We start from the raw sequence: 23,586 nt of genomic DNA, 5'->3' as shown, positions 1-23,586 counted from the left end.
TCTTTCTTTTTCACTTACTTCAATCTTGGATATGGCACATATTTAGATTTTCTTAAAATGACCTTTTTTTTAACTTCCATATTGAAGTAATGCCTAGTAAAACAAAAGAACAAGAGAACATTGCTTTAGAATATCTTCATTTCCATAAGATGTTGTACAAACAAATTGTATACATAATATATGTAGAAAGAAAGGCTTGTAAGTGAGAATATAAATGAAACTCTTTGATGGAAATTGTCAATACAAGACTTTTTATAAGTACAATTGTACTTTGGAGTCATTTAAACATTAGTTTACCAAAGAGGACATTTCTATTTTGTGAATAAAACTTGGATGATGTAATCTAATCAAAGAAATCTGAAACAACATACAATTAATGAAATGCCTTCCTATAATCTGGCCTCTGTAGTTTTTGATTTCAATATGACAAATTCACAATATGTATTTGTTAAGTCTTATACTAGCCAAAACCTTTTTTTTCTAAAATGAAGTTAAGGCATATGTAAGTCGGACAGAATTAAGGCAAAACATTAGTATACGAAGTCTGTATCACAGTCGAGTAATTGGTTAAATGCAGTCAAGATGTCACTATTTTGTAATACCCATTATTTTTCGAAATACAAGTTAAGTACAATATGTCATAAAAAATCTTGAGTATTGGGTAAAATCAATGCAAAACATAACAAGAAAAAAATAAAATATGTAGATGGGTTACTATCTCTACACAAGCCAAAACAGAACATAAAATCTGATACACAACATAGGGTTGTCTTCCCTAACCTCACTAACGGACAAAAGGTGGTTATCATTTGACCCAAATTCAAGGTCATTAGAATACGTCAAGCCCTTGTCCTTCAAACAGATTCTCAAAACTGTACTACCCTGAGTCTTCAATACAATCTGTGTTTGTATATAACAGAGTTAACTGCCCTTACAGTAGGTATTTAAGATGCTCCACCGCTGACAAATGTTATTTTTTCACTATCAAAAACAGGAGCAGACGATTTGGTATTTTTCTTCAGTTACAAAAGTTACTTACTTCACACCATTGAAAAGTTTGAGCTTCTAATTTTACTTAAAGTTTAAAATATAAAAAATAATTAATTGCATCCCGAAAAAATTCCCTGGCACTATATCCTATATGAATGAATTACTGATTGCCCATGCACCAAAAGCAAAATAAATTATCTTATATACTTTTTGTGTTAATTAGACATACATATACACAATTAAACACCAATTATTGTTCAAATAATGAGTATCATTTATGTTCTGTCGGCGGTGGAGCATCTTTAAGTATTGTTATGTGTTTTCAGAGAAAATATGAAGGTAGAAACTACTTGCAAGGGTAGATAACTCTATGTAAAGAGATAATGTAAAGACAGATATTTTTTAAAATCAAATCCCTGAGACTTGGAAAGGAGTGAATCACTAGAGAATAAAACTGTACACACAATTAATGATACATTATAATTATGTACATTTCTTTTTACAAGACATTCCCTGAGATAAACTTGTAAAGGCTGAATCTGACACCTCAATTACATATAAATACACATATCTATATAACTCACATAAGTTTCCTTTCAAGTCGATGCATAGTATACTGGCCACTAACTAATTCGAAGATTTGATCTATATTAATACCAAGAAGAATACTCAGTCAAAGGGAGATAAGATGTAAGATGTTCATGACATAAGATTCATTAATTCCAAATTACAATTGCTCAATTAAAACCTGGTAATCTTTGTCTCTTTATTTAGTTCAATTTTTCATTTTCAATTTTTTCTTACTTGAGTATGATAAGTGTTATTTAATGCATCAAGTGTCATTTACTCAGCACACACACATATATAACACATATACATAGATATATAACAAATTGTACATAATAAACAACATAAAACATGTACCTTATGTACATGGTACTTCTTCATAACAAAATTATACATTGTATAATAAAGTTGTGAGACCAATTACAAAAGAAAATATCCACCACGTAAAATTATGATTTTTTTTTTCAGTTTTATTGCCAAAGAAACAACATGTTTTCTTACCATTTTAAGGGGCAATGTTTTTTTTACATTTTGTATTTGTTAAATTTTAACATCAAAATATTTTCACCGGATTTAATCATTCATTGTGACAGTATACAAGCAATTTCCATCACGCAAAAAAATTCATGTGAAAATGTAATTTCACCTGAGCCTGTTCAAAAAACATTAAATTTATGTTAAAATATTTCATGAAGTTCATGCATGTACATTTGTATAATCAATGTTATAATTAATTTGTGAATTTTACATGAAATTGCGTGAATTTCACATGACTGTGAATTTCACATAAAATTGTGTGAATATTTTATGAAATTGTTTGAATTTGAAATGTGTGAATTTTACATGAAATTCGTGCGAAGCATTATTGGCTGTGTAACAACTTTGTGTTCCCTTGAACCTGAACTTGACTGATAATACTGCGACATTGTACCACTGGAATACACGAATCACCGGACTACCTGCAGCTTCACAAGACATCATCATTGCACTATCTAAACACTAACAGAGGAATAACTACAAATATATCATAAAACATCTATACATGTGTAAAAGTAATATCAAGGCTCTCACTGGTATATATACATGAGGTAGCTTTTCACTGCAGAAAAATGTTCAGACATTTACACTCAAATATGTTATTCAGTACAAATAAGGCAAATCTTCATTAATAAATTCAAATCCCAAAATAACATGTACATGTTCAGTAATATGTAATTCTGGCATTATGTTTTTATTTAAATAGTTATACACTATCCATCGACAGCAAATTTAATTCTGGATATTTTGTTTTCTCCATTTTAAAATCTCGTTAAGGCATTTACAGGTGTTAAGCTATATATTGCTATAACTCCTTGAGCAATATTTATGACGGATGATAATGACAATGATATATATTTGAATTCTTTAAAAAAATTGTTCATACAAAAATCTATTTTATTTATCTGTATAAACTAGACCTACTCCTGAGCTAAATTATTATTAATGAATTAATTAATGATGGCTGCCAAGTGGTTTTATTGCAAGTTAAATTCCATGCAAAATGAAAAAGTTGAATATGAAACCTGAGTCAAGGTAAATATCTAATAAAATCGAGTTATTGAAAGATACATGTGGTTGTTTTTACATATCATAAATATACAAAAAGTCTCTTCACTGAGAAGAGTTCTTCCTCAATATGTACATATTCACACACAGCAGAGATTTGAGGAAAATTCTGTACACATATTTTACACACAGCACAGAGAAAGGAGAAGAATTGGCCTGAATTCTGTACAAATATTACCTAGATAACAATAGTTTATAAAAGCACTGCATAGGTACCTAGTTCTTACTGTAGACTTTTGGTGTAAGCACTTGTGGTTCAGAAAACCAACCATCTCTATACTATTATATACTAGAAGGCTTTTTTTGTGTTTACAACATTATAAATATATGGTTATAATTACATGTATAGACGCATTCTTTTTTCATATTTCACTAACTTCACATCGGTTTTTGTTGTTGTTGAAATTGTTTTACAAATGGTAAAAAAAAAACATTCAAATCATCGTAATGATTTTTCAATTTCATGTATATAATTTCTTATATGAAAGTGTGCTTATTTTCTGTACATCCAAAGTCCTTAGCTAATGTCTAGGCACAATGATAAACAAATACAAATATTATATATAGATCAACAATTCCCTATCAATTGATCTGAACAACTCTCAATCGATACTATTCCTTACATCATTGGTACATAAAACATTTCTTCCAAGACAGAAAATAAAACTGATTGTTCAGTTAAATCTTGTTAAAAAATTCAAATTGATAACCAATCTAAAAGTTAAGTTAAAACAAAACAGTGGAATTGTTTGATTTCCAAAAAACGCTAGCAATTAACTAGAACACAACTAAGAGTAACCTCCCCTCTATAACCCAACAACGGTTTACTTAATCAACAAAACATCTTTAACAGTCAGCTGCTCAAATAATATTATGGTTTTCGCTCAGACGTGAGCAGATAACAAAATGTTGGTTTGTACCGGGTATATTCACGAAACTTTATACAAAACACATTTGTAGCTACCAGCCTTGTGAGCACCTAGAAATGTATACATCTCATATGTATAAATAATTCTCACATTCATGATTACAAACAAAAATGGGCAAATTAGTACTTTTAATCATCCTTATTACAACTCCTCTTTGTAGAAGAAATCTCATTGTTTTCTGGACGAACTTGTATGCATGAAACTTTGCGTATGAACTTGTGTAACGTGACAATTAATTTCTATTCAGCCTGATTTTTCAGTAAGATTTCAAAACTCTCCATTGATGTGAAAGCTTCTTCTGGAATTAGAATTTACAATATTTATAGGTAGTGTCAAAACCGTATTAACATGATCAATCTTCTACCCAGGTAAGAATCTGATTTGCTTATAAAATTACTAGATTTGGTCCTAAGAAGTATTTTCTTTTGTTTTCAAATTTTTCAATTTAAATAAACGAATTATTGCTCTGAGCTTGCAACAATATGACATGATTAGTGGTCTTTTATCAAGCACCAGGATTTTTGCAAAACTTGGAATCTTCAGATAATGTATTTCAATACCAAAACATAGCTTTTTAAAAGACTAAAATTTCTCAAAATATCTGATCAATGTTACAGGATTATCAATAACAAGATTAGCTTAAAATCACCATGGTATCTCATAAAATGAATTACATAATTTTCAAAAACAAACACCGGTTAACAATGTGAAGACTGCGACACCATCTCCGTAATGTCTGGTATAATTGTCAGGAACTATCAGTGTTTTGAACGCTTCTGAAGAAGGAGCTGTTTCAGGGAATTGGCTTCTTCACGTAATGTTGCCACTTGAGCTCGAAGAATAGCATTTTCTTTCTCTAAGAAACTAGCACGAATCGATATCTCATCCTCTCGAGATTTTCTGGCGTCTCTAGATTTTTTAGCTGCGAGGTTGTTTCGTTTTCGTCTTTCGTAATACTTAGAGTCTTTCTGTTCTGTTGGAAATGCCTTTTTCTCACTTCTGGGTCGTTTCTGTGTTTGCTGTACTGCTGCTAAAGCCCGGGCTAATGTTGGGGAGCTACCGGCTGCTGCTACAGCGGCTGTAATGTAAAGAGTTTGATCCATTGTCAAAAATCACATTTGAAAATACATACAAAATTATACATGTATATAAAGGGGATCTTACATGAGTGACTATATCTATGTAATATGAAATTCCACGAGTGTAAGATTCTATTTATCATGGAACTTTTATAAATAGAGATATAAGTAAAACTTTAAATTCGGCCTCAATATAAAAACAGGAGAAATCAGATGTGATGTTTCCGTCTTCTGAATAATCATGCGACGTCATAAACAGATTATGATGTCAAAACTACTTGTGACTTCAATGCAATGGGGTCAACACATATTCCTGACTTTTCAAAGCTGTTTTTGAAAAATATTTGCTTACACATAGAAAAGTTTAGTATGGTATTTTAGATATATCGCTCTCATTAAAACAGAAGTTCAGCTTTAATAACCATGGTTTTCAAATGCTTTATAATAACTCATGAAAAACGGAAGAGTCTCGAGGATGCCATATAGTAAAACCAGTGTCAATACATTATCTCCATTGATTGTCAAGAGAGTGATTTATTATGAAGCTATAATAATGTACCTCCCCAAACATCCATGAAAACACTGTAACAGATGTAGATAAAACACTTATAGTTATTGAAAACACATGTTCCTGTGATATGCACACTAAGTGCAGCAAAACCAGATCTTACAGACTTCTCAAACTTGTAAAATAATGCACTGTATTACCAAACCCAATCTCTTACATTAACATATGCATTCTATGTAGGATATTCCACCCTGTGTCACCAAGATCTGGTGTATGTAAATGCTATTTAAAGGTTGTTTGCTAATGCAGGGTTTTATCAGATATATAATTATAATGCTGGGTTTGACCAGTTTAGACAACTGTAAATATATTTTCAGAAGTATTTTTATTCTAAACTCTTATTTTGCTTTCTGTAATATCGAAGATACATGACAGAATAATTACACATTGCTCATTAATTATATACATTTTTTATAGGTCACATATACAATCTCATATGTTACATGTTAGAACACTTGTACACTGAAGCTGTTGTCTCTAGAACTATAACATAAATCTGGGTTTTTTACAACACTCTAAAATCACTGCTGCCTTAATTAAAAGACCACCTGACACTAGCTATTAGCTAAAATCCTATTTATTTATGTGCTTGTATACGTAACCAAACATTTGATAGACGACTTTCTTCACTTGAGATTCAAATTAGCGGAAGAGATCTAGACCACAAGACATTTGTGATATGTGTTTAACTCCCTTGAATGGTGTATGCTGTCTACACATATATAATATATATATATAATATCTATTTATCAACAACTTGTACAGAGAAAGAATATTGCTATTACATTTTTAATGATAACTGTTAAGATTTTTAAATGAAAATACAGGTACAAACACTCTATGATTATATTACCCTATCACTCTTTAGAGTCTCTTTTATGTCAAAAAAACATTTTGTTTTATATCCTAACACATGTTCCCCCTACCCCAAGACAACTTAGAATTTATGATATCTTTTATTACTTAACAATACATACATGAAACAGGAAGCAGCACTAGTTCAAAGGTATATAGTTATTGCATTATTGGATCTAACATATTTGAGATTCTTTTCAAACTTTTTGTATAAAATCTATTTCACTAACTGTTTACTATATTCAGGTTAATCACTTTACACTGTGATTTGTGTTACCATTACCAAATCTTACTTTGGTATGTCTGCAATGTCTAGTTAAATCAGTTCCAGTTATATCCTGCAATACAAACCTTTATGCACTGCCTACTATTCATAAGAGGAATATTTCACCAAAAATAACACGTAACAAGAAAACAGATGTCTATTGATAGAAATAGCTTTCCCTATATACATAAACATTGGGATCTGTAACATGTAAATGTGCTGCTAATTACATAAGGAAGTGTCTGACTGCTCAAGCATGCTACTAAAGAGAGTGTATGTATGAACAATGCACACAGGTTACATTGGTAAAATGCCTGAACTACTGCTTCTGGTTACTGTATGTATACGGAATAATACCACAATATTTTAGCAAGATACAAATGGAATTTTCACGTAATTTCACGAGAGAGATCAATCGCACATGAATTCAACTGATTCGGAATAATTATTTGAAACATATGTTTGGATGCACCATTGTCAATAAGAGTCATTGCTCTCAAATTTATGTGTTGGTAAATTTGTTGATAAAAACAACGACATGAAATAATGTATGTGAAAATGCAGAGGTTTACAGTAAGTCCACTTGAAATCCTTGACTTAAATATAATGAGGGTCCATCGGTATATGGCGTTGTGTTAAGGTAGGATTGATTCTCAGAGATATCAGGTGTTACGGTAAATGGGTGTGCCAAACATTCATCGAGATTGGATCAAGTGCTCACCAACCCCTAATTAACATTTAGAATACACCAAGAGGGCTTCCCATACACCCAGGGAGCATACAATACACCAAGAGGGCTTCCCATACACCCAGGGAGCATACAATACACCAAGAGGGCTTCCCATACACCCAGGGAGCATACAATACACCAAGAGGGCTTCCCATACACCCAGGGAGCATACAATACACCAAGAGGGCTTCCCATACACCCAGGGAGCATACAATACACCAAGAGGGCTTCCCATACACCCAGGGAGCATACAATACACCAAGAGGGCATCCAATACACTTAGGGGGCATACAATACACCAAGAGGGCTTCCCATACACCCAGGGAGCATACAATACACTAAGAGGGCATCCAATACACTAAGGTAGCATACAATACACCAAGAGGGGCTTCCCATACGACCAGGGAGCATACAATACACCAAGAGGGCATCCAATACACCCATGGTGCATACAATACACCAAGGGGACATTCAATACACCAAGTGGGCTATTGGTACACCCAGGGGGCATACAACACACCAAGAGGGCATACAATACACCAATCGGACATTCAATGAATATTGCAAGACTATACTGAATATATATAGCTACAGGGTTATAAAGCGTTGTCTTGGAAGCAAAATCTTGGACTTCGGAAGATTTAGAGAAAAGAGGGAGGAGTGTATGTTACACAGTACAGTATTTGGGAGTGCACATGTGCTGTAAATAGCTAAGGTTTCTATAATAGTTTCCCAGTGGTACTGATGAGCTATTTTTGTGGTTAAACAGTCTGTAGTGTTCAAACAATTATTGAAAGCATCATTATATTCTCAGACAGAATATATATGAAAAGAACATGTTCTAAAGACAAAATAGGAATTCCAAAGATTCCAGTTTCAGGAGATAAAATCAGGTATTACAATAGTTGCGAGTTTAATCAGACAGGCCTTCCTAACACACTTTGAGCCAACATTAATCTCCTTAAACAAACAATACTGGCTTAAGCATGCTGCACTAACTGCAGATTCCGGCCACACCAGTATAAGGACGTCTACTATTGAATTAAGATTACATCAAGATTACTGATGAGCAGATCATAATGTTGTCTCATTAAATCTTTATGTGGGTCATGACGTTTAGGGCTCATGATCAGTTCATCTTCAAAATTTGTGATATTTCCCAACAGTATTATGCCATCCTATGTGAAATTTAAACAGTAGATTCCTTACAGCTTTGTCTATGTGGTCAACCCTCACCTTCAGAGCCATGATTATATTTAATTACCAGTGTGTGTATATATCACATTTTACATTACAATTTGATCCAGTACTGAGTAATTAAACATTTTGGTTAAGTTCAACTCAATCAGTGCCCTAAAATAAGCTTTTGATACCCTTCTTAAGGTCTGGCCATTTACCCTGAAATTAAATCTTTGTTAATGACTGATTAAGAATACTTTTTTAACCTTCTTTGTTTTTCAAATTGATCTGTGCTTTATTTTGTGCAGTTATTTAATGAAAGGTCTCATGAAGTCTGACTTTTTTTTTATTATAAGTGCTAGACTAGTCAATGAACTGCTCATTGGTATTATACTTAGGAAAACATAGTCTGGTCAATGTAACCATAATGACCAAATTCCAAACAATACTACATGAGTAACACCTATATCAGTTCCCAATATACAATCACATAGCCAGACAGTTCTAATTAGTAGATCATATTGGTTACCCAATAAATTAGCTGCAGTTATGTAACATGTAATTTATACCAGGTAAGCTGTCTGGATGGCCATTACTCCAGACTGACCACTGGTCAATAATCCCTATGGCCAGACTGTAGTGTTCAATGTTACACAAGGTTAGGTAATTGGTCAACAGCAGTACAAGGTAGTGTCTACAGTCAGGAAGTATGGCCACTATGTATAGGTATACAGTTACTGTACAAATTTTTATTTTCATAATGTGCAATATGATGGTAGAACAATTCCAACATCAACTAGTATACACTTGATACATGTAGAATATATATCAGAAACATGTGCAGAACCACCCATATATACCATCCTAGAACTAGACAGACCCTGATGATATAACAGATCCCTAGGGGGCACTCTTAGATAACACTACACAATTCATCACTAGGTCAGTAACACCTAATGTGTTATGTACTTTCTAAGGATTTTTTTCCCATCCAACTCATACAAATCAACAGCCCCACTACAGTCTTAGCATACAATCATTCTTTGACAATTTTAATTTACACATAGCAAACTACAGCAGTTTGAAAAAAATGTATTCTGTCATATTTCACCCTGATTTTCTTCAATGAATTTCAATCAATAATTTCAATACAGTTATTATTTCTTAAAACACATTGAGGCAACCAGATAGAAATTCACTGAGCCAAGTATTTTTAACAATTCATATTCTTTACATTCCCAATGATAAGCATGATAGACGATGAATGTATAAGTTAATTATATGCAACATTCTAATAACTTCAGATTATTACAATCAAAATATATGTCGTCCATTTCTTAATCACATTCTTCTTTCGACATTAATCAAAATGTGGTCATGAAAACACACATTATTTGTCTTTTATAATCCTCAGATGTCTCGTTATAATGCTACCAAATCCTCCGACAAATTAAAGTGTTTTATCAAACTGCAGACATCAAATATAGCTAGAGCAGCTGTGCAGACAAATATATTTATGTAATAATTTTGATTTAATTACTATTTTGAGAACAACATTTCAATAAGTGATATATCATCTAATCAACATTTCAATAAGTGATATATCATCTAATCAAACTTAATTTGGAACAGAAAAAGAATAGATGGCAGCTAAGACTGTAAACATGCAGTCAGGAAGTAGTTTTGATTACTAGACATATTTTGTCGTAATATTTAAGATAAATATCTCTACAGAGCATTAAGCACATGAGGAATGCCTTAAGTCTTATTTATCTTTCTTAACAAAACCAAATCCTTCGTGCTATGTTAATTTTCATTACAACTTTCAAGAACAAATACTAAGGGTCTTAAATTTCTGCTTTGAAAATTCGGTTATCTCAATTTGAGCCAGAACCAAGACCTGCTGATGTAACATCAATCCATCTCTTGTTACATCACTTCAACGCATGATTTACAGAAATTATTCAAAGACTGATAGGATCAGTCTGGGAAATATCAACCTGAAAGTCTACAGACTAAGGTTCTCATGCTGAAATCAAAGTAGCTGTGAATGCTTTTATGAATGAAACTTCTGGAGTGATGAAAATTCTATGTAAACTCTGTTTGTACACCATAGATTTATTACACTATGAAATTTCACTGGTATACAAAATCTGAGATACAATGTAGTTAAATAACAGATGTAAAATATCTGATAAAAGAGGTAACTGATGATATCTAAGGTTACAAGGTTTGAACACAAAGGTTACTGATTGTAATTAAATCTAAGGTTTGAATACAAAGGTTACTGATTGTAATTAAATCTAAGGTTTGAATACAAAGGTTACTGATTGTAATTAAATCTAAGGTTTGAATACAAAGGTTACTGATTGTAATTAAATCTAAGGTTTGAATACAAAGGTTACTGATTGTAATTAAATCTAAGGTTTGATGATTGTAATTAAATCTAAGGTTTGAATACAAAGGTTACTGATTGTAATTAAATCTAAGGTTTGATGATTGTAATTAAATCTAAGGTTTGAATACAAAGGTTACTGATTGTAATTAAATCTAAGGTTTGATGATTGTTATTAAATCTACAGTTTGAATACACAGGTTACTGATTGTAATTAAATCTAAGGTTTGAATACAAAGGTTACTGATTGTAATTAAATCTAAGGTTTGAATACAAAGGTTACTGATTGTAATTAAATCTAAGGTTTGAATACAAAGGTTACTGATTGTAATTAAATATAGGGTTTGATGATTGTAATTAAATCTAAGGTTTGAATACAAAGGTTACTGATTGTAATTAAATATAAGGTCAGAATACACAGGTTACTGATTGTTATTAAATCTACAGTTTGAATACACAGGTTACTGATTGTTATTAAATATAAGGTCAGAATACACAGGTTACTGATTGTTATTAAATCTACAGTTTGAATACACAGGTAACTGATTGTATTTAAATCTATGGTCTGAATACACAGGTTACTGATTGTAATTAAATCTAGGGTTTGATGATTGAAATTAAATCTAAGGTTTGAATACACAGGTTACTAATTGTAATTAAATCTAAAGTTGATGTGGTCTGGTAATTAACTGGACCAATAACGTTAATGACAATACTGTAGATAAGCATGTTTGTCAGTCTATAAGATGGATTAAGGGTTCTATCGTCAGGGAGACGGGGCTAAATTTAAAAGTTACCTAGACCTTGTAGCTGAAGATAAGGATTGAAGTAGGCCGACTGTTGGGTATAACTCGAAGTGGACATAGACGATCCAAAATAGCTGTGACCATTCTGACCAAAGCCATTGTTGTCATATAAACTGGACGTTGATGCTAGTGATCCAAAGCCCAAAGATCCAGGAGAACTGGTTGTCGGTGACAGACTCGACGGCTGATGATGTCCGGTCATGAGGCCGGAGGACATGTAGCCACTATTGTAATCCATACTGGACAATGGTCATTTAAATCTGGCCTCTCTCAGTTCAAGATCACTTTAATTTTTCCACCAATAAAACTTTTTGTACAACACTTTCCTGGTCCGTTATAACTTATATTAATCCAGAGTTTTCAGTCATCAGTATACGTAATTCCAAACTATAGAATTGTAATTCAACTCAATGGGCCACTTGTTTTTTTCTTCCAATTCTGAATTTATTTATTTTTTTGTATTTTTTTCTCTCCACTGGTAGCAATAATTGAATAACTTAAATAGATCCCCTGACTTCTTCTTTGGTAAATCCTTTAAGACAATAGCAAGATTCCAAAGACTATAACTTCACATTTTCTGTTTTGGAGTTCACCAATACAGTATAAACTTTCCTTCCTCTAGTTTAGAAGTTAATTAGCTTCTCAAAGTAAGGAGTGGACTGATGACTGAGCAAGCCCTACATTAGAAATGACCAGTAGCAGTGAAATGGTCAGTGTTAAAAACCAACACAATGGGGTAACAGAATGGTTAAGCCATTCTTACCCATGTCTTACGTATTTACTGATATTGGTCACTCATGTGGAAATGTTGTAGAATTAATACTGACCAATGGTCAGTGTACACACACATTACAACCAGAATCCCTTAGTTAGGTGATCTTGCACAACTGTTATGTATACTGGAGGTGTTAGTATGTAAATGGCCAGAGAGCCATATCTACAGCATTGTTAGCTTGTGAATAAAGAGTTTCACTTTCTTTAACATTCTATGTATTTGGTATAGATTTGTAGCACATGATTGCACTAATAAACTGTTATAATACAATCAGTGGTATAACCCAACTATTAGAGGTTATCTATATTTACAGTTGATGATTTTCAAATCTAACAGTTTCTGATTATTTTAGGCAGTCTCAATCACAAATCAAAAAGAATTAAAAAATAACTATCAAGATATATGTTTCCAGGGAATGATTTTATTATTGCATTTCTTTATTATCTTTTTTACTTTAATTACTTTAATTAGGGAAGATCTAAAGTCCACTATCAGGTTAATTATTCATGTTCATAGAAGTTTCCAGAGTACAAACTGTATATGCGAGTTTGGCATTATGCTACTGTATGGCTTTTGGTGTTAGCCTGTATGTGTTGATTAACGAACAAAATTTTTGTAATGAGTGATAGATGTATGAAAGAGTTTGTTCTTTTACCTTAATTTTCCAGGTTTGAAGTAATTAAACTGTGTATTTGTCAAAAGTGAGCTGACCAGTAGAATTGATTGTATAGGTTGATTACACCTATAGGTAAAGGCCAGGCAGTGGTCACTCAGGGGTCAGCCATTACAAAATTACCTAAGTATTATCTAAGTAACCGGGGTACTGACCACTCAATCAATCCTACAAACACTACTTGTAGTTACTTCACCAATAGGTATTATACCAAAGTTCATGTCCGCTCTAATCTCTATACAACCATTGTTTTCTGTGGTATCCTTTTTATAATTACAGGTAAATCCCTGTTCTTATATTATCATAGAGATTTATAGTGTTAGAGAGAGTTCAAACCTCTAGTTTACAAATGGCCTAACAATCAATATATATCAGATAATTTCACAAAATTAATTCCTTAATTTTCTTTAGTGTATGACCAATGACCTATATTCTAATCTATTGCTTTTTTTGATAATATGAGAAAATTACAAACACTTGTCAAAATTACTGTCTCTAATTTGTTTGCCAATAAATTATTGATGCAAAATCAGATATGACTGCAGATAATCTGTCTTAAAGCTAATCCTGCCCCCAACCCTCCCCTCATCCATAGCAAGCCAAATTTTTTTTCTCTTTATTTTGATGTAGGAATTAAAATTTCCGATTTTAAAATTGAATTTTCAATCTTTGAAATTCTAAATCTGTTATCGGAAATTCTTTCTGATATCAAAAATTTTAATTCTGATGCATAGGATATTCTATCAGGAATTAGAAAACAATGGCAGAATTGTAATTCTGATAAGGAAAATTCTATTATAAGTTTTTTCCTATGACGAAAATTCCGAATAAAGATTAACAGTATTAATATATGATACTAAGTACCTGGAATTCAGCTTGTTGTTCTACATAACTTCAGAGAAAAAACGTTAAAGTCAGAAATATCAGTTATTGTACATGTACATGTGGATCCTGTGGAATGATATACCGGTATGTAATCTAATTTTAAGGGAGTGATAATACATCCCTCTAATGCTTTAGATCAGCAAGGAAAAGTAATGATCCCCGCTAATAAAAATGTTCATATGACAAAACTTATGAAACAATTAACATACACAATAGGTATACATATATTTTTTATCTTGATCATGCAGGTCTATTATAATAAAAGGACCTTATATGCTTTTTGAATATTTGTGGGTGATCGGGTGGTCGTGGTTAATGGCTTTAGGGTGATCGGGTGGACTGGTGTAGTGGTTAAGCCACTTGCCTTTCGCCTAGCCAGCCAGGGTTCGATCCCCAGCTTAGACGTGAAAAGGTTAGGGGTCACCTGCCTAATCACGTGGGTTTTCTCTGGGCACTCCAGTTTACTCCCACACTAAGATCCCTCGCATACTTACATCCGGACCATCAAGAGTGATTTACATAAGTTGTATAACTTGTTTTGTAATCAATGTAAGATAAATAAAGTTTATATATTTATATTTATACACATGTATTATATAGTTGGATAATTGTTTTCTAACATAGCGATTGATTACAGTAATACCAGTATATAATAATTGATTACATTAACTTGAAGCTAACAGATATGTAATATACCTATAGCCTTTTTTTACATATACTTTTAATGTGTTTTAGCTTTTGTGGTTGGTAAATGTTGAATGTAATGTTAGCATTATTCATCAAATGACTCTGACAAATGTACCGTGACCCTTGTTTACCTTAAGCTTACACAGGAGGAGCTATACAGGGGAGCTCAAGGCTAAATCTACATGTAGTGGTTTTGGGATAAAATCAGATTTTTACATAAAGAGTTAGAAGGAATTTGTGTTTTTAAATGTTCCTCGTAAATTGGCATATTACACAATAAAGACAAGTGTCATAACCGTGCATAATCTTCAGTCTTTTTTTTTGCAACAGCATGTCAGTATGAATGCATTGTAACATATTTTGGTCAATTAAGAGTGAAGTAAATACTGAGAATGATTGCCTGTTAGCATTCTCCAATACAATTTCATTAAATAAACTTTCTATTGCATATTATAATCAGTATTGATCAGTTATTATATTCAAATTCCATGCATGCTTTTGAGAGTAGATAGATAAACAGGAAATACTCAAATTGGACACAACAGAGGTTTTGATTAATTTTCTCATGGAACCAGAAGAATGCAATCGTTAAATCAGGAAGTATTGGCAGGCTACACACGCATTAGACTGCTTTTCATTAAAACTACCTTCTTTTTTAAATAGCTCCCCCTTAGGGCCCCTTTCTGCATGACTGACAACCATCAGCACATGTTGACACCAGAAAACTAGTATCTGGGTGATTTCTCATTTATCACAGAAACTGGCCACTGGTCAGGTAGGTCAAGTGACCAAGGGTATAGTGATCCCTGACCTATATATGGGTCATGTAGAAAATGTGTTATACCTGGACCAGGAACACTAGCTTTTGTATAGTGGACTAGTACAATGTTCTACATAATCCTGGATACCTTATGATGAAAGCTAGTCTCATTTGTGAATGGAAGCTTATCAGAAATAGTGTTAGGGAATCAAATTAAATCTTCTACAATTTTTATGAAATATCACTGTGCTTTGATCAGACAATTTACATATACATCACGAAAATGATGAAATGTGAGTGAATGCATAATTCACATATTCTCTTTTTTTCTTAAGTAGTAGTTTTGGAAATGATATACACTAGATGCCTAGAGGGCCTGTATTGCTCACATGGTTTGTGAAGCCAATCAATGTTTAAGTACAGGTTAATTTTCTCTCAAGGATTTATAGAATTATCACTAACTACCAGTGTTGAGGGTGATCAAGCTGCATATCCCTCCCCTTTTTGGGCCCCTCCTAACTTAAATAATTAGCAAAATTCATGATGAAAGCTGTCACTGTAATGGCATCCATGGACTAGTTGACAATTTTCATGCAAATTATACATGCATATAAAATATGAACAAAGGTGAACAAATTCAAACATTCTGATATTTGGTTACTCATGATCAGGCACCAATATGTAACTGATATTTGGTTACTCATGATCAGGCACCAATATGTAACTATCATTATGTTAATGATATAGATACCATATATCTGACAATGGGTTTCTGAGGATGTGATTTAAATGGGTCAGGAACAGTTTAATTGATAGTACAATGGGTAAATCAAAATTGGTACAGGTGCTTCCATATAGCCTTAACTCCCTGTGTTATGCCTATAGGCTGTTCCTACAACAGTTCCAATGTTGTCAAAGTGTTCTGGAACATATTCTTGGTTAGGTTCTAGAACAGATCAGGAACATCATATAAGTTCTATAAACAAACTATTAACTTCAGAACATTCTAGATCATATAAAGTTCTACATTAATACATGTAACTGTTTTACAACATTAACATATTAACCCTAGAATTTATGGCACAAACACGGATTCGTAACCAGATGTCCAAACACTCTAAAATAAAATGGTGCTTTAAGAGCTAGCATTCATAAGTTCCAGAACAGTTCAAGTAGTAATATAGAATTATTGAAATATTTGAATGTTAAGGGAGATCACACATATTTTCATGTTCTTCTGTATGTTCTGTGAAGGACAGTTCTAGAAGTTCTCTGATTGTTCTAGAAGTGTTCTGGCATTTTTATATGTCTTCAGAACATTTGGAATCATTGTTGTTGAAAAGTTGTGAACACTGGTTGATAACCTATCTATAACTGATTAATTAATATGTTCTAGAACACATTATTACAGAAGTATTTTCATAACAAAAGTCCTAAAACAATTCTGGAGTTAAGTTTCCAGAAAAGGTTCTAATATTCTAGAATATTGACAGAACTGTACAAGAATTGTCCAAGAACTTATATTCTCATGATCAGTTCTAATGTATTTCTAAAAGAAGTGATCTTCTCGATTATAGCTCTTATGAAATCTTAGAACAGTAAAGATATGTTTACCATTATTTGCTGACATGCTTTAAGAGGGCACATACATATGGAATAGGCCCAATATCAGATATGTACATCTCCGGGCCTTCCCTTATCTGGTAGGAGTTTGGTTTTCTGTATCATGTGAAATATTCAAGTGTGGTACTTGACCCTTGTGTCCTGACTGCAACGCTTTGAAGACATAGCAAATGTACAGACAAATATCAGGCTCCTGATGTAGTTAAAAGAAGCGACTATGTACATAGATTTTAGCTAAATTGACTTATTGTGTGACCTGGAACTGATCATATATATGACCTTGAATAAATGCGTAGTCTATCATGGACGATGTAATTCGCAAAAAGATAATACAAATTACACCCCAGATTATAGAGCTAGAACATCTAAATAAATAATAGCCCCTTTGATCCTTGAAATATCAAATAATGAATAAGACCTCTCAACATGAGGGTTTCAAGATCCCAAAACGACCAAGATAAAGATCAAGCTCAAGGTTATTTATTTAAACCAATGCTATATTCCTTCACCGTAGCATGCTATGATATATTCATTTCAAGATACCAAAAGGACGTGGGTAAAGTATCATTTACTGTCCATCATTTACTGTTCATCAGCCCCACCTTGTGACATCATATTTTAACATGATTTTAAGACATCATAATAGATAGCTGCAAGGTGGGACTAATTGACAGTGAATTGTACTTTACCCATATCGTTTTGATATCTCAAAACCCTGTTGTAACTTAAGGGCAAGTCTTTTAGAGTTCATGAATAATGAGGAGCAGCTACTTTAAGGATAAAACTGACATTGAACAGCCAAAGCACTGATCTGCCATTACTATTTCTTATAAAAGATGCAGTCACTTATTGAAAAGTAAATGGCTTGTAATACCTGGTAATCCAACCTGTAAATTTTTCATGTTACCAGTATGCAATATTCTGATTCTTCAAAACAAATCCAATGTCAACACTTGATTGTTTATTAGCTTGTTAACTTTTAAACAGTCAAGGTCAAGCCAAGGTCATTGAAACATTTTAGAGCCCTTAATCCCTTTTACATGTATGCATATGTTGAAGACCTTAGCGTTGTGTATTATGATACTGTATAACAATATGTAGTAAATTAATATATCTTACCTTGACCGAGCATGGATTCTGTGAGGAATGAGTCGACAGGGTTGGCGAAGTTTGAGTGAGACTGGGCGATGCCTTTGTCTGACAATCGCCTCATTGGTACAGGTTTGGCCAACATGTGTTGCTGTGAGGCTGCCACCATGGCAGCCACAGACATTGACATTGAACTCTGCTGCATATGGGCTGGTGTCATGTTTTTGTGATTTTGTGGACTACCTAAAACAAAAGAAAAAATAATTAATTAAATACACACAAAAGTTATGTGGGTTCCCAAATTTTGTAATTTCTAAATGAAGATTTTATAATATAAAGAATTGTGTAAATAGTGTATCCTCATTACACAAACTATATATGATAATTGTGAATATAAAATCTCCACACATATGTGTCAATTGTTCCTACACATTACAGCACTCTCACCATTGAAATTTTTTGTTGACCTCTAATCATATATTGTATTGTGATTTGAGTATTGCAGTACTATAATGTGAACGACTAAGTTCATAACATTACCTCTCTTTACATAATAAATATCCAACACAGTTAAGGGAGGAGCCTGAAACTTCCCATTTTGATTGCCCCAAAAGAAAAGAGAGTTGAAGAGCAACTTACCCTTCAACAGTATCATTACTTAGTAGGTCCAAATTTACAACAACACCAGTGGATAAAAAGGGGATAACTAAAAGCGGATGATAGAAGGGGGATCAATAAAGGGGAGATAACTGCATTTAGACTAGCTAGGTATGTAGCAAGGGGCACCACCATGACCATAATAGGAGAAGATAACTGCACATATACCCTTTTAATTGGTGAGGTTGAGAAACACCAGAATATGAGGGGAGACAACTCTACCTACATTGGGTTGGTGTTAAAACACACAAGGAAGAGATCTGAGGATGGTGTGTAAGTCAACATAGACCCCTGAATAGAATCCCTGGTGGGGTGGATAAAACTGAAAGAAAATGTAGTGGAGGTAACTCTAGGAAAAAGAGGATAACTCAATAAATTCCTCTATCCGGTGAAGAAGTGGAAACAACACCAAAAAAGTAAGGGGGATAACTCTACATGGATCCTTTTACCTGGTGGGGTTGGGGGTAACCCCTTCTCAGGTTTCATTGCGTAATTACTGTTGTGTGGTTCATAGAGACCTGCAGCCGCCGTTGACGTTGCTGCCATGGACGAGGAAGCCATATCTTCACCATTATGATTTATAGTTGACATGTTCATCATCGGCACTGCAATGCCCTCCATATTGGCTGCATATTGATCCATGTAAAAACCTGGACCTCCATTAGGCTTCCTTCCTGTAGATGGCCCAACTAGAAATAGAAGGATATTCTATTATCTCACCTTCACATTAATGAAAAATTTTCATAACAGAGACATAGAAATTGTGAAGGATCATAAGACACAGTACTATTCATGGAATATTTCCAGCTTTATCAGAAATAACATTCTAATGACTGAATTCACCCAAGCAAATCCATTCATTGTAGTGATAACCTATAATACTATATAGTATATTAAATAGGGATTTGTAAAAACAAAGACACAGCAAAGAATTTGTTGAAAGCTGCTTTCAACAAATTCTTGGCAGTGTCTTTGTAGCCAAATCTGTCAGTGTATTACTGGATCATCCTAATTTGCTATAACTTTTTATAATCAGACATTTTTCTTCTAGATTAAATTGTATTGTAAAAATTATTATCATTGATCAGTTGTAAACAATGTAATTCAATTCTCTTATATAGAACTTAATAAAAACTATGTTATCCATAATTATAGATATATGCTGATCATGATGAACTTTGGTTTGATTTTGGTCTTATTTCTAGTAATAATATATCATTACAAAGATAATTTCATAAAATTATTAAAATGATGTAATATAATTATTAAAATTATGTAATATGATATTATTCTAAATACACTGTATACTTTTGGCCCATATATCATATAAAAATAATAAATACAGATATTTACAATAAATAGTCTAAAACTTTTCAATTTCATGGTTGACTTCTGAATACAATTTTTTCCCCTTTATATTTCTTTTTGAATTCAATTAATTATATGCTCAACACAGAGCAGTTTTGCATTAAATCTTATGCTATGCATAAAATTAGCAATATTATTAATATTTGATAAAACTACATAATTTTTATTTTGTGTCAATTGTTTTTATTTGGTAAGTGTTACAATAATTATGTTTCTTTTATCAAAAGTCACTGCATGCCATATTTTTCTAGAAGTGTTAAGGGAGATTGATAACCATTTTAAGGGATTTTGGTCTCAAATAAGGGAGGTATATGCGCGACATATATGAATAAATTCAATATCTGCTTACACTGTCAGTTTTAGCTGGGGTTAAAAAAATATTTTTCATTATTTTGTAAAACAATGTATTAACTATTTTTCATTATTTTGTAAAACAGTGTATGAACAGCAATATTGCATTAAAAAACACAAAGTATTATTTTTTCTTGTTCAGTAAAAATATAAATCCTTTGTTTTAATTTGACCAAAAATTATTTATGTTATCATTGATTGTATTATAAAAATTAAACTTTAATCGTGGCCAGCTATACTGTGTCCACGTTTTCCTACTGAGAATCACAACAAACATGGCTTAACTTAATATACCTCGGTCATTCTGACAATTTTACAAAGATTTCACAATATTCGAGTTCTATTATCGCAATATTCAAAACTGCTATGTCCGCTACATGTTATGAAAACTCAACACTCTTCCACGACTGTTTACGTAATATTTGTAAAGCCGGTAATTATGAGTAGTTATGTAACAGTTTGGAGCGTGGACCGAACTATCAAACATACGCATAACCAATATGGCTACCGTACAATGCACCCAACAAGGTCAATGGCCACACGATCAGAGTGACCAAGAGGTGCTCACACGGAAATCTTACCTAAGTTATTAGTCTCCTCGTTATGGCGAGTTCCGTAATTGGGCATCTGATTCAATAATGATGAGTCCAGATCAGGTGAAAAATCACAAAATGCATCTTCAGCCATTGTGTAATGCACAAAAAGTTTGGTCAAAATCCACCATCACCCGTAAACACTGGATCTGTTACGTCACGCACTGACACAGGCCCATGTCCAGGCTGCGCAATAGGGCGAGTCCATCTTATTTACAAGGGGTGTTGTTTACAACTGACCAGTACAAACAAATCAACCAACTTGTGTTTTCCCGGCAACTATACATTGAGCACGTGTCCTTGTTACGTATGTTGCATAAATTATGCATTTGGTGGATTTTATTTTAAAGTCGTATTACTCAAAATACTGTTTTAGATCAGCCTGGAATGTGTTACTATTTATAGTCTATATAGTACACAAGGTCGAGATAGTCAGTACCGTTACGCTCGCTTGGTTTCTTGACCAGTCACGTGACTCATCGTAAATAGTGGGCGTGTAGAGTCATAACTAGACTTGCTTAGGCCAATCCTATAATCAAAGCAGAAAGAGATTATACTGAAATGATTTATTTGGTGGCAAAGAATCAGGCGAATTTAGACTTTGCTGTTTAGACTCAATCAAAATAGCCCAAGGAAAGCGTGTACACTATATGTTATATTAGTCTCTGACTAGCATCAAGGAAGTATATAAATCCTTGTGCTAGGGTACAGACGAAGCCACTGACCTTGGTTATATTACATTCCTGTTACTTATGTTGTAGTTGCTGCAATATCGTAGCTCAAAAGACTTTTAGTCCGATAATTGTGTCGTCTTTAGAGCTACAATATTGGTGCCAATATTACTGCCAGAGACTTAGATATATTATGTCTGTATGCATTTTATATTACTTATATGATATCACTTGGGCAATAAAACTGAACCGTTATGAAATATCAAATTCACAGTGAGACATTATTATATATATATCTATATATATGATAGTAGTCCACAAATTATGAATTTGACGTCTTATGAGAATTAAAATAGATATTAAGAATGGTCGTTATGTTTCTAATTTTGGTCAAAAATAAAATATAAATGCATGTCAAGGACGTATATGATAAATCCTTGATGCATGTATAAGCTTAAATGATTGGAAAACTACCAAAAGTATAGGAAATTGTGACCGAGTGATTTTCCGAGGCAGTGCTCCACTACGACAGATAGGGACCATTTCGTACCTGCCCGAAAGGTATGGGTAGGGCGGGTACGTATATTCGTTCTAATGTTGAAGTAATTTTGTTAAAAAAATCCAAGGTGAAGGACGTGCTTGCTATTCTTTACCAAAAACACATTTTTCCCTAGCTGTATTTATTGAAAATAATTTGAGTCATCACAATGTCTTCAGTTAAATAAGGATTTATAAGCGCTTGTGTAAATTACGGTTATTAAAGTCTCTGCTTTGGTATGAGGTAACATAGTGTAACTTAGCGCAAGTATTTATAAGTGTCATCTACAAGTACATAGTATTGTACGTCCTGGTGTAAGGTGTTAAATAATTACCTTCTTTTGATCCAAGGAAACGAAATAAATAAAAAGAAATCAACCTAATACTTTGTTATGACAAATAATAATAAGAAACTAGATTAATATAACAATTTAGTTTAAATACTGGTCATTTCCATAAAGTACACAATCCAAACAAAACACGTCAAAGGTTGTCGTCTGTCACGACGTCACCGTTGTCTATTTGTCAAATTGACACCCCAATGTTCCGTGTTAACTCGAGCTATATATGGAAATACAGTGGTCCCGAGGGTAAGTCTCTGTTGGTCCCCGGGGTAAGTCAGGCCGTAGCGTGTATTTTTGGTTGGCCGTAATCCATCTACTTGATAATGTATGCTTACTTACATACCACAACACAAGGATTTATAAGTGTCCTTGCCTAAACATTGTTCTTTATGTTCGTTGATAATGACACAGATTTAGATAGCATACTATCTGTCTCTGATTATGGTATCAAATATTTGCTTAATCGTCTCTCGTCCATGATGGATACCGACGACAACAGCGACGACGATCACAATGACGACGATGAATCAATGATGATGTAAAATGATTTTTATTTGTTGCTGATGGTGATTGTTGAAAATAAAACATCTGTTGATGGCATCATT

At 33.0% G+C, this 23,586-nt stretch overlaps 1 protein-coding gene across 2 annotated transcripts; it reads right to left on the bottom strand.

Moving 5' to 3' along the window:
- Positions 1–119: 119 nt before the first annotated feature.
- On the bottom strand, positions 120–21,607 carry LOC138320597 (hepatic leukemia factor-like). Of its 2 annotated transcripts, none has more exons than XM_069263680.1 (4): positions 21,418–21,607; positions 19,567–19,806; positions 18,491–18,703; positions 120–5,169 (listed from the first exon to the last, which is right to left on the bottom strand). In XM_069263680.1, the coding sequence occupies exons 1-4, from the start codon at positions 21,521–21,523 to the stop codon at positions 4,850–4,852; spliced, it is 879 nt and encodes a 292-aa protein (XP_069119781.1). In that variant the 5' UTR covers positions 21,524–21,607; the 3' UTR covers positions 120–4,849. The 2 variants fall into 2 exon arrangements, with proteins under 2 accessions (XP_069119781.1, XP_069119783.1); XM_069263682.1 differs by having other exon boundaries at positions 19,636–19,806.
- Between the last annotated feature and the right edge of the window lie 1,979 nt (positions 21,608–23,586).

The sequence above is a fragment of the Argopecten irradians genome, chromosome 4 (assembly GCF_041381155.1).
Source record: "Argopecten irradians isolate NY chromosome 4, Ai_NY, whole genome shotgun sequence".
In the NCBI taxonomy this organism is placed as follows: domain Eukaryota; kingdom Metazoa; phylum Mollusca; class Bivalvia; order Pectinida; family Pectinidae; genus Argopecten; species Argopecten irradians.
The sequence above is the reverse complement of the archived record's forward strand: the minus strand, read 5'-3'. Positions and strand labels throughout refer to the sequence as shown.

What these genes read in the sequence shown, in the direction of transcription:
- LOC138320597 (XM_069263680.1), bottom strand. Translation starts at nt 21,523, where the DNA reads ATGGCTGAAGATGCATTTTGTGATTTTTCACCTGATCTGGACTCATCA. An exon ending in CGAGGAGACTAATAACTTAG is followed by an intron (nt 19,807 to 21,417) that starts GTAAGATTTCCG and finishes TTCTATTTCTAG; the next exon opens with TTGGGCCATCTACAGGAAGG. An exon ending in AGAATCCATGCTCGGTCAAG is followed by an intron (nt 5,170 to 18,490) that starts GTAAGATATATT and finishes TTTACATTACAG; the next exon opens with CCGCTGTAGCAGCAGCCGGT.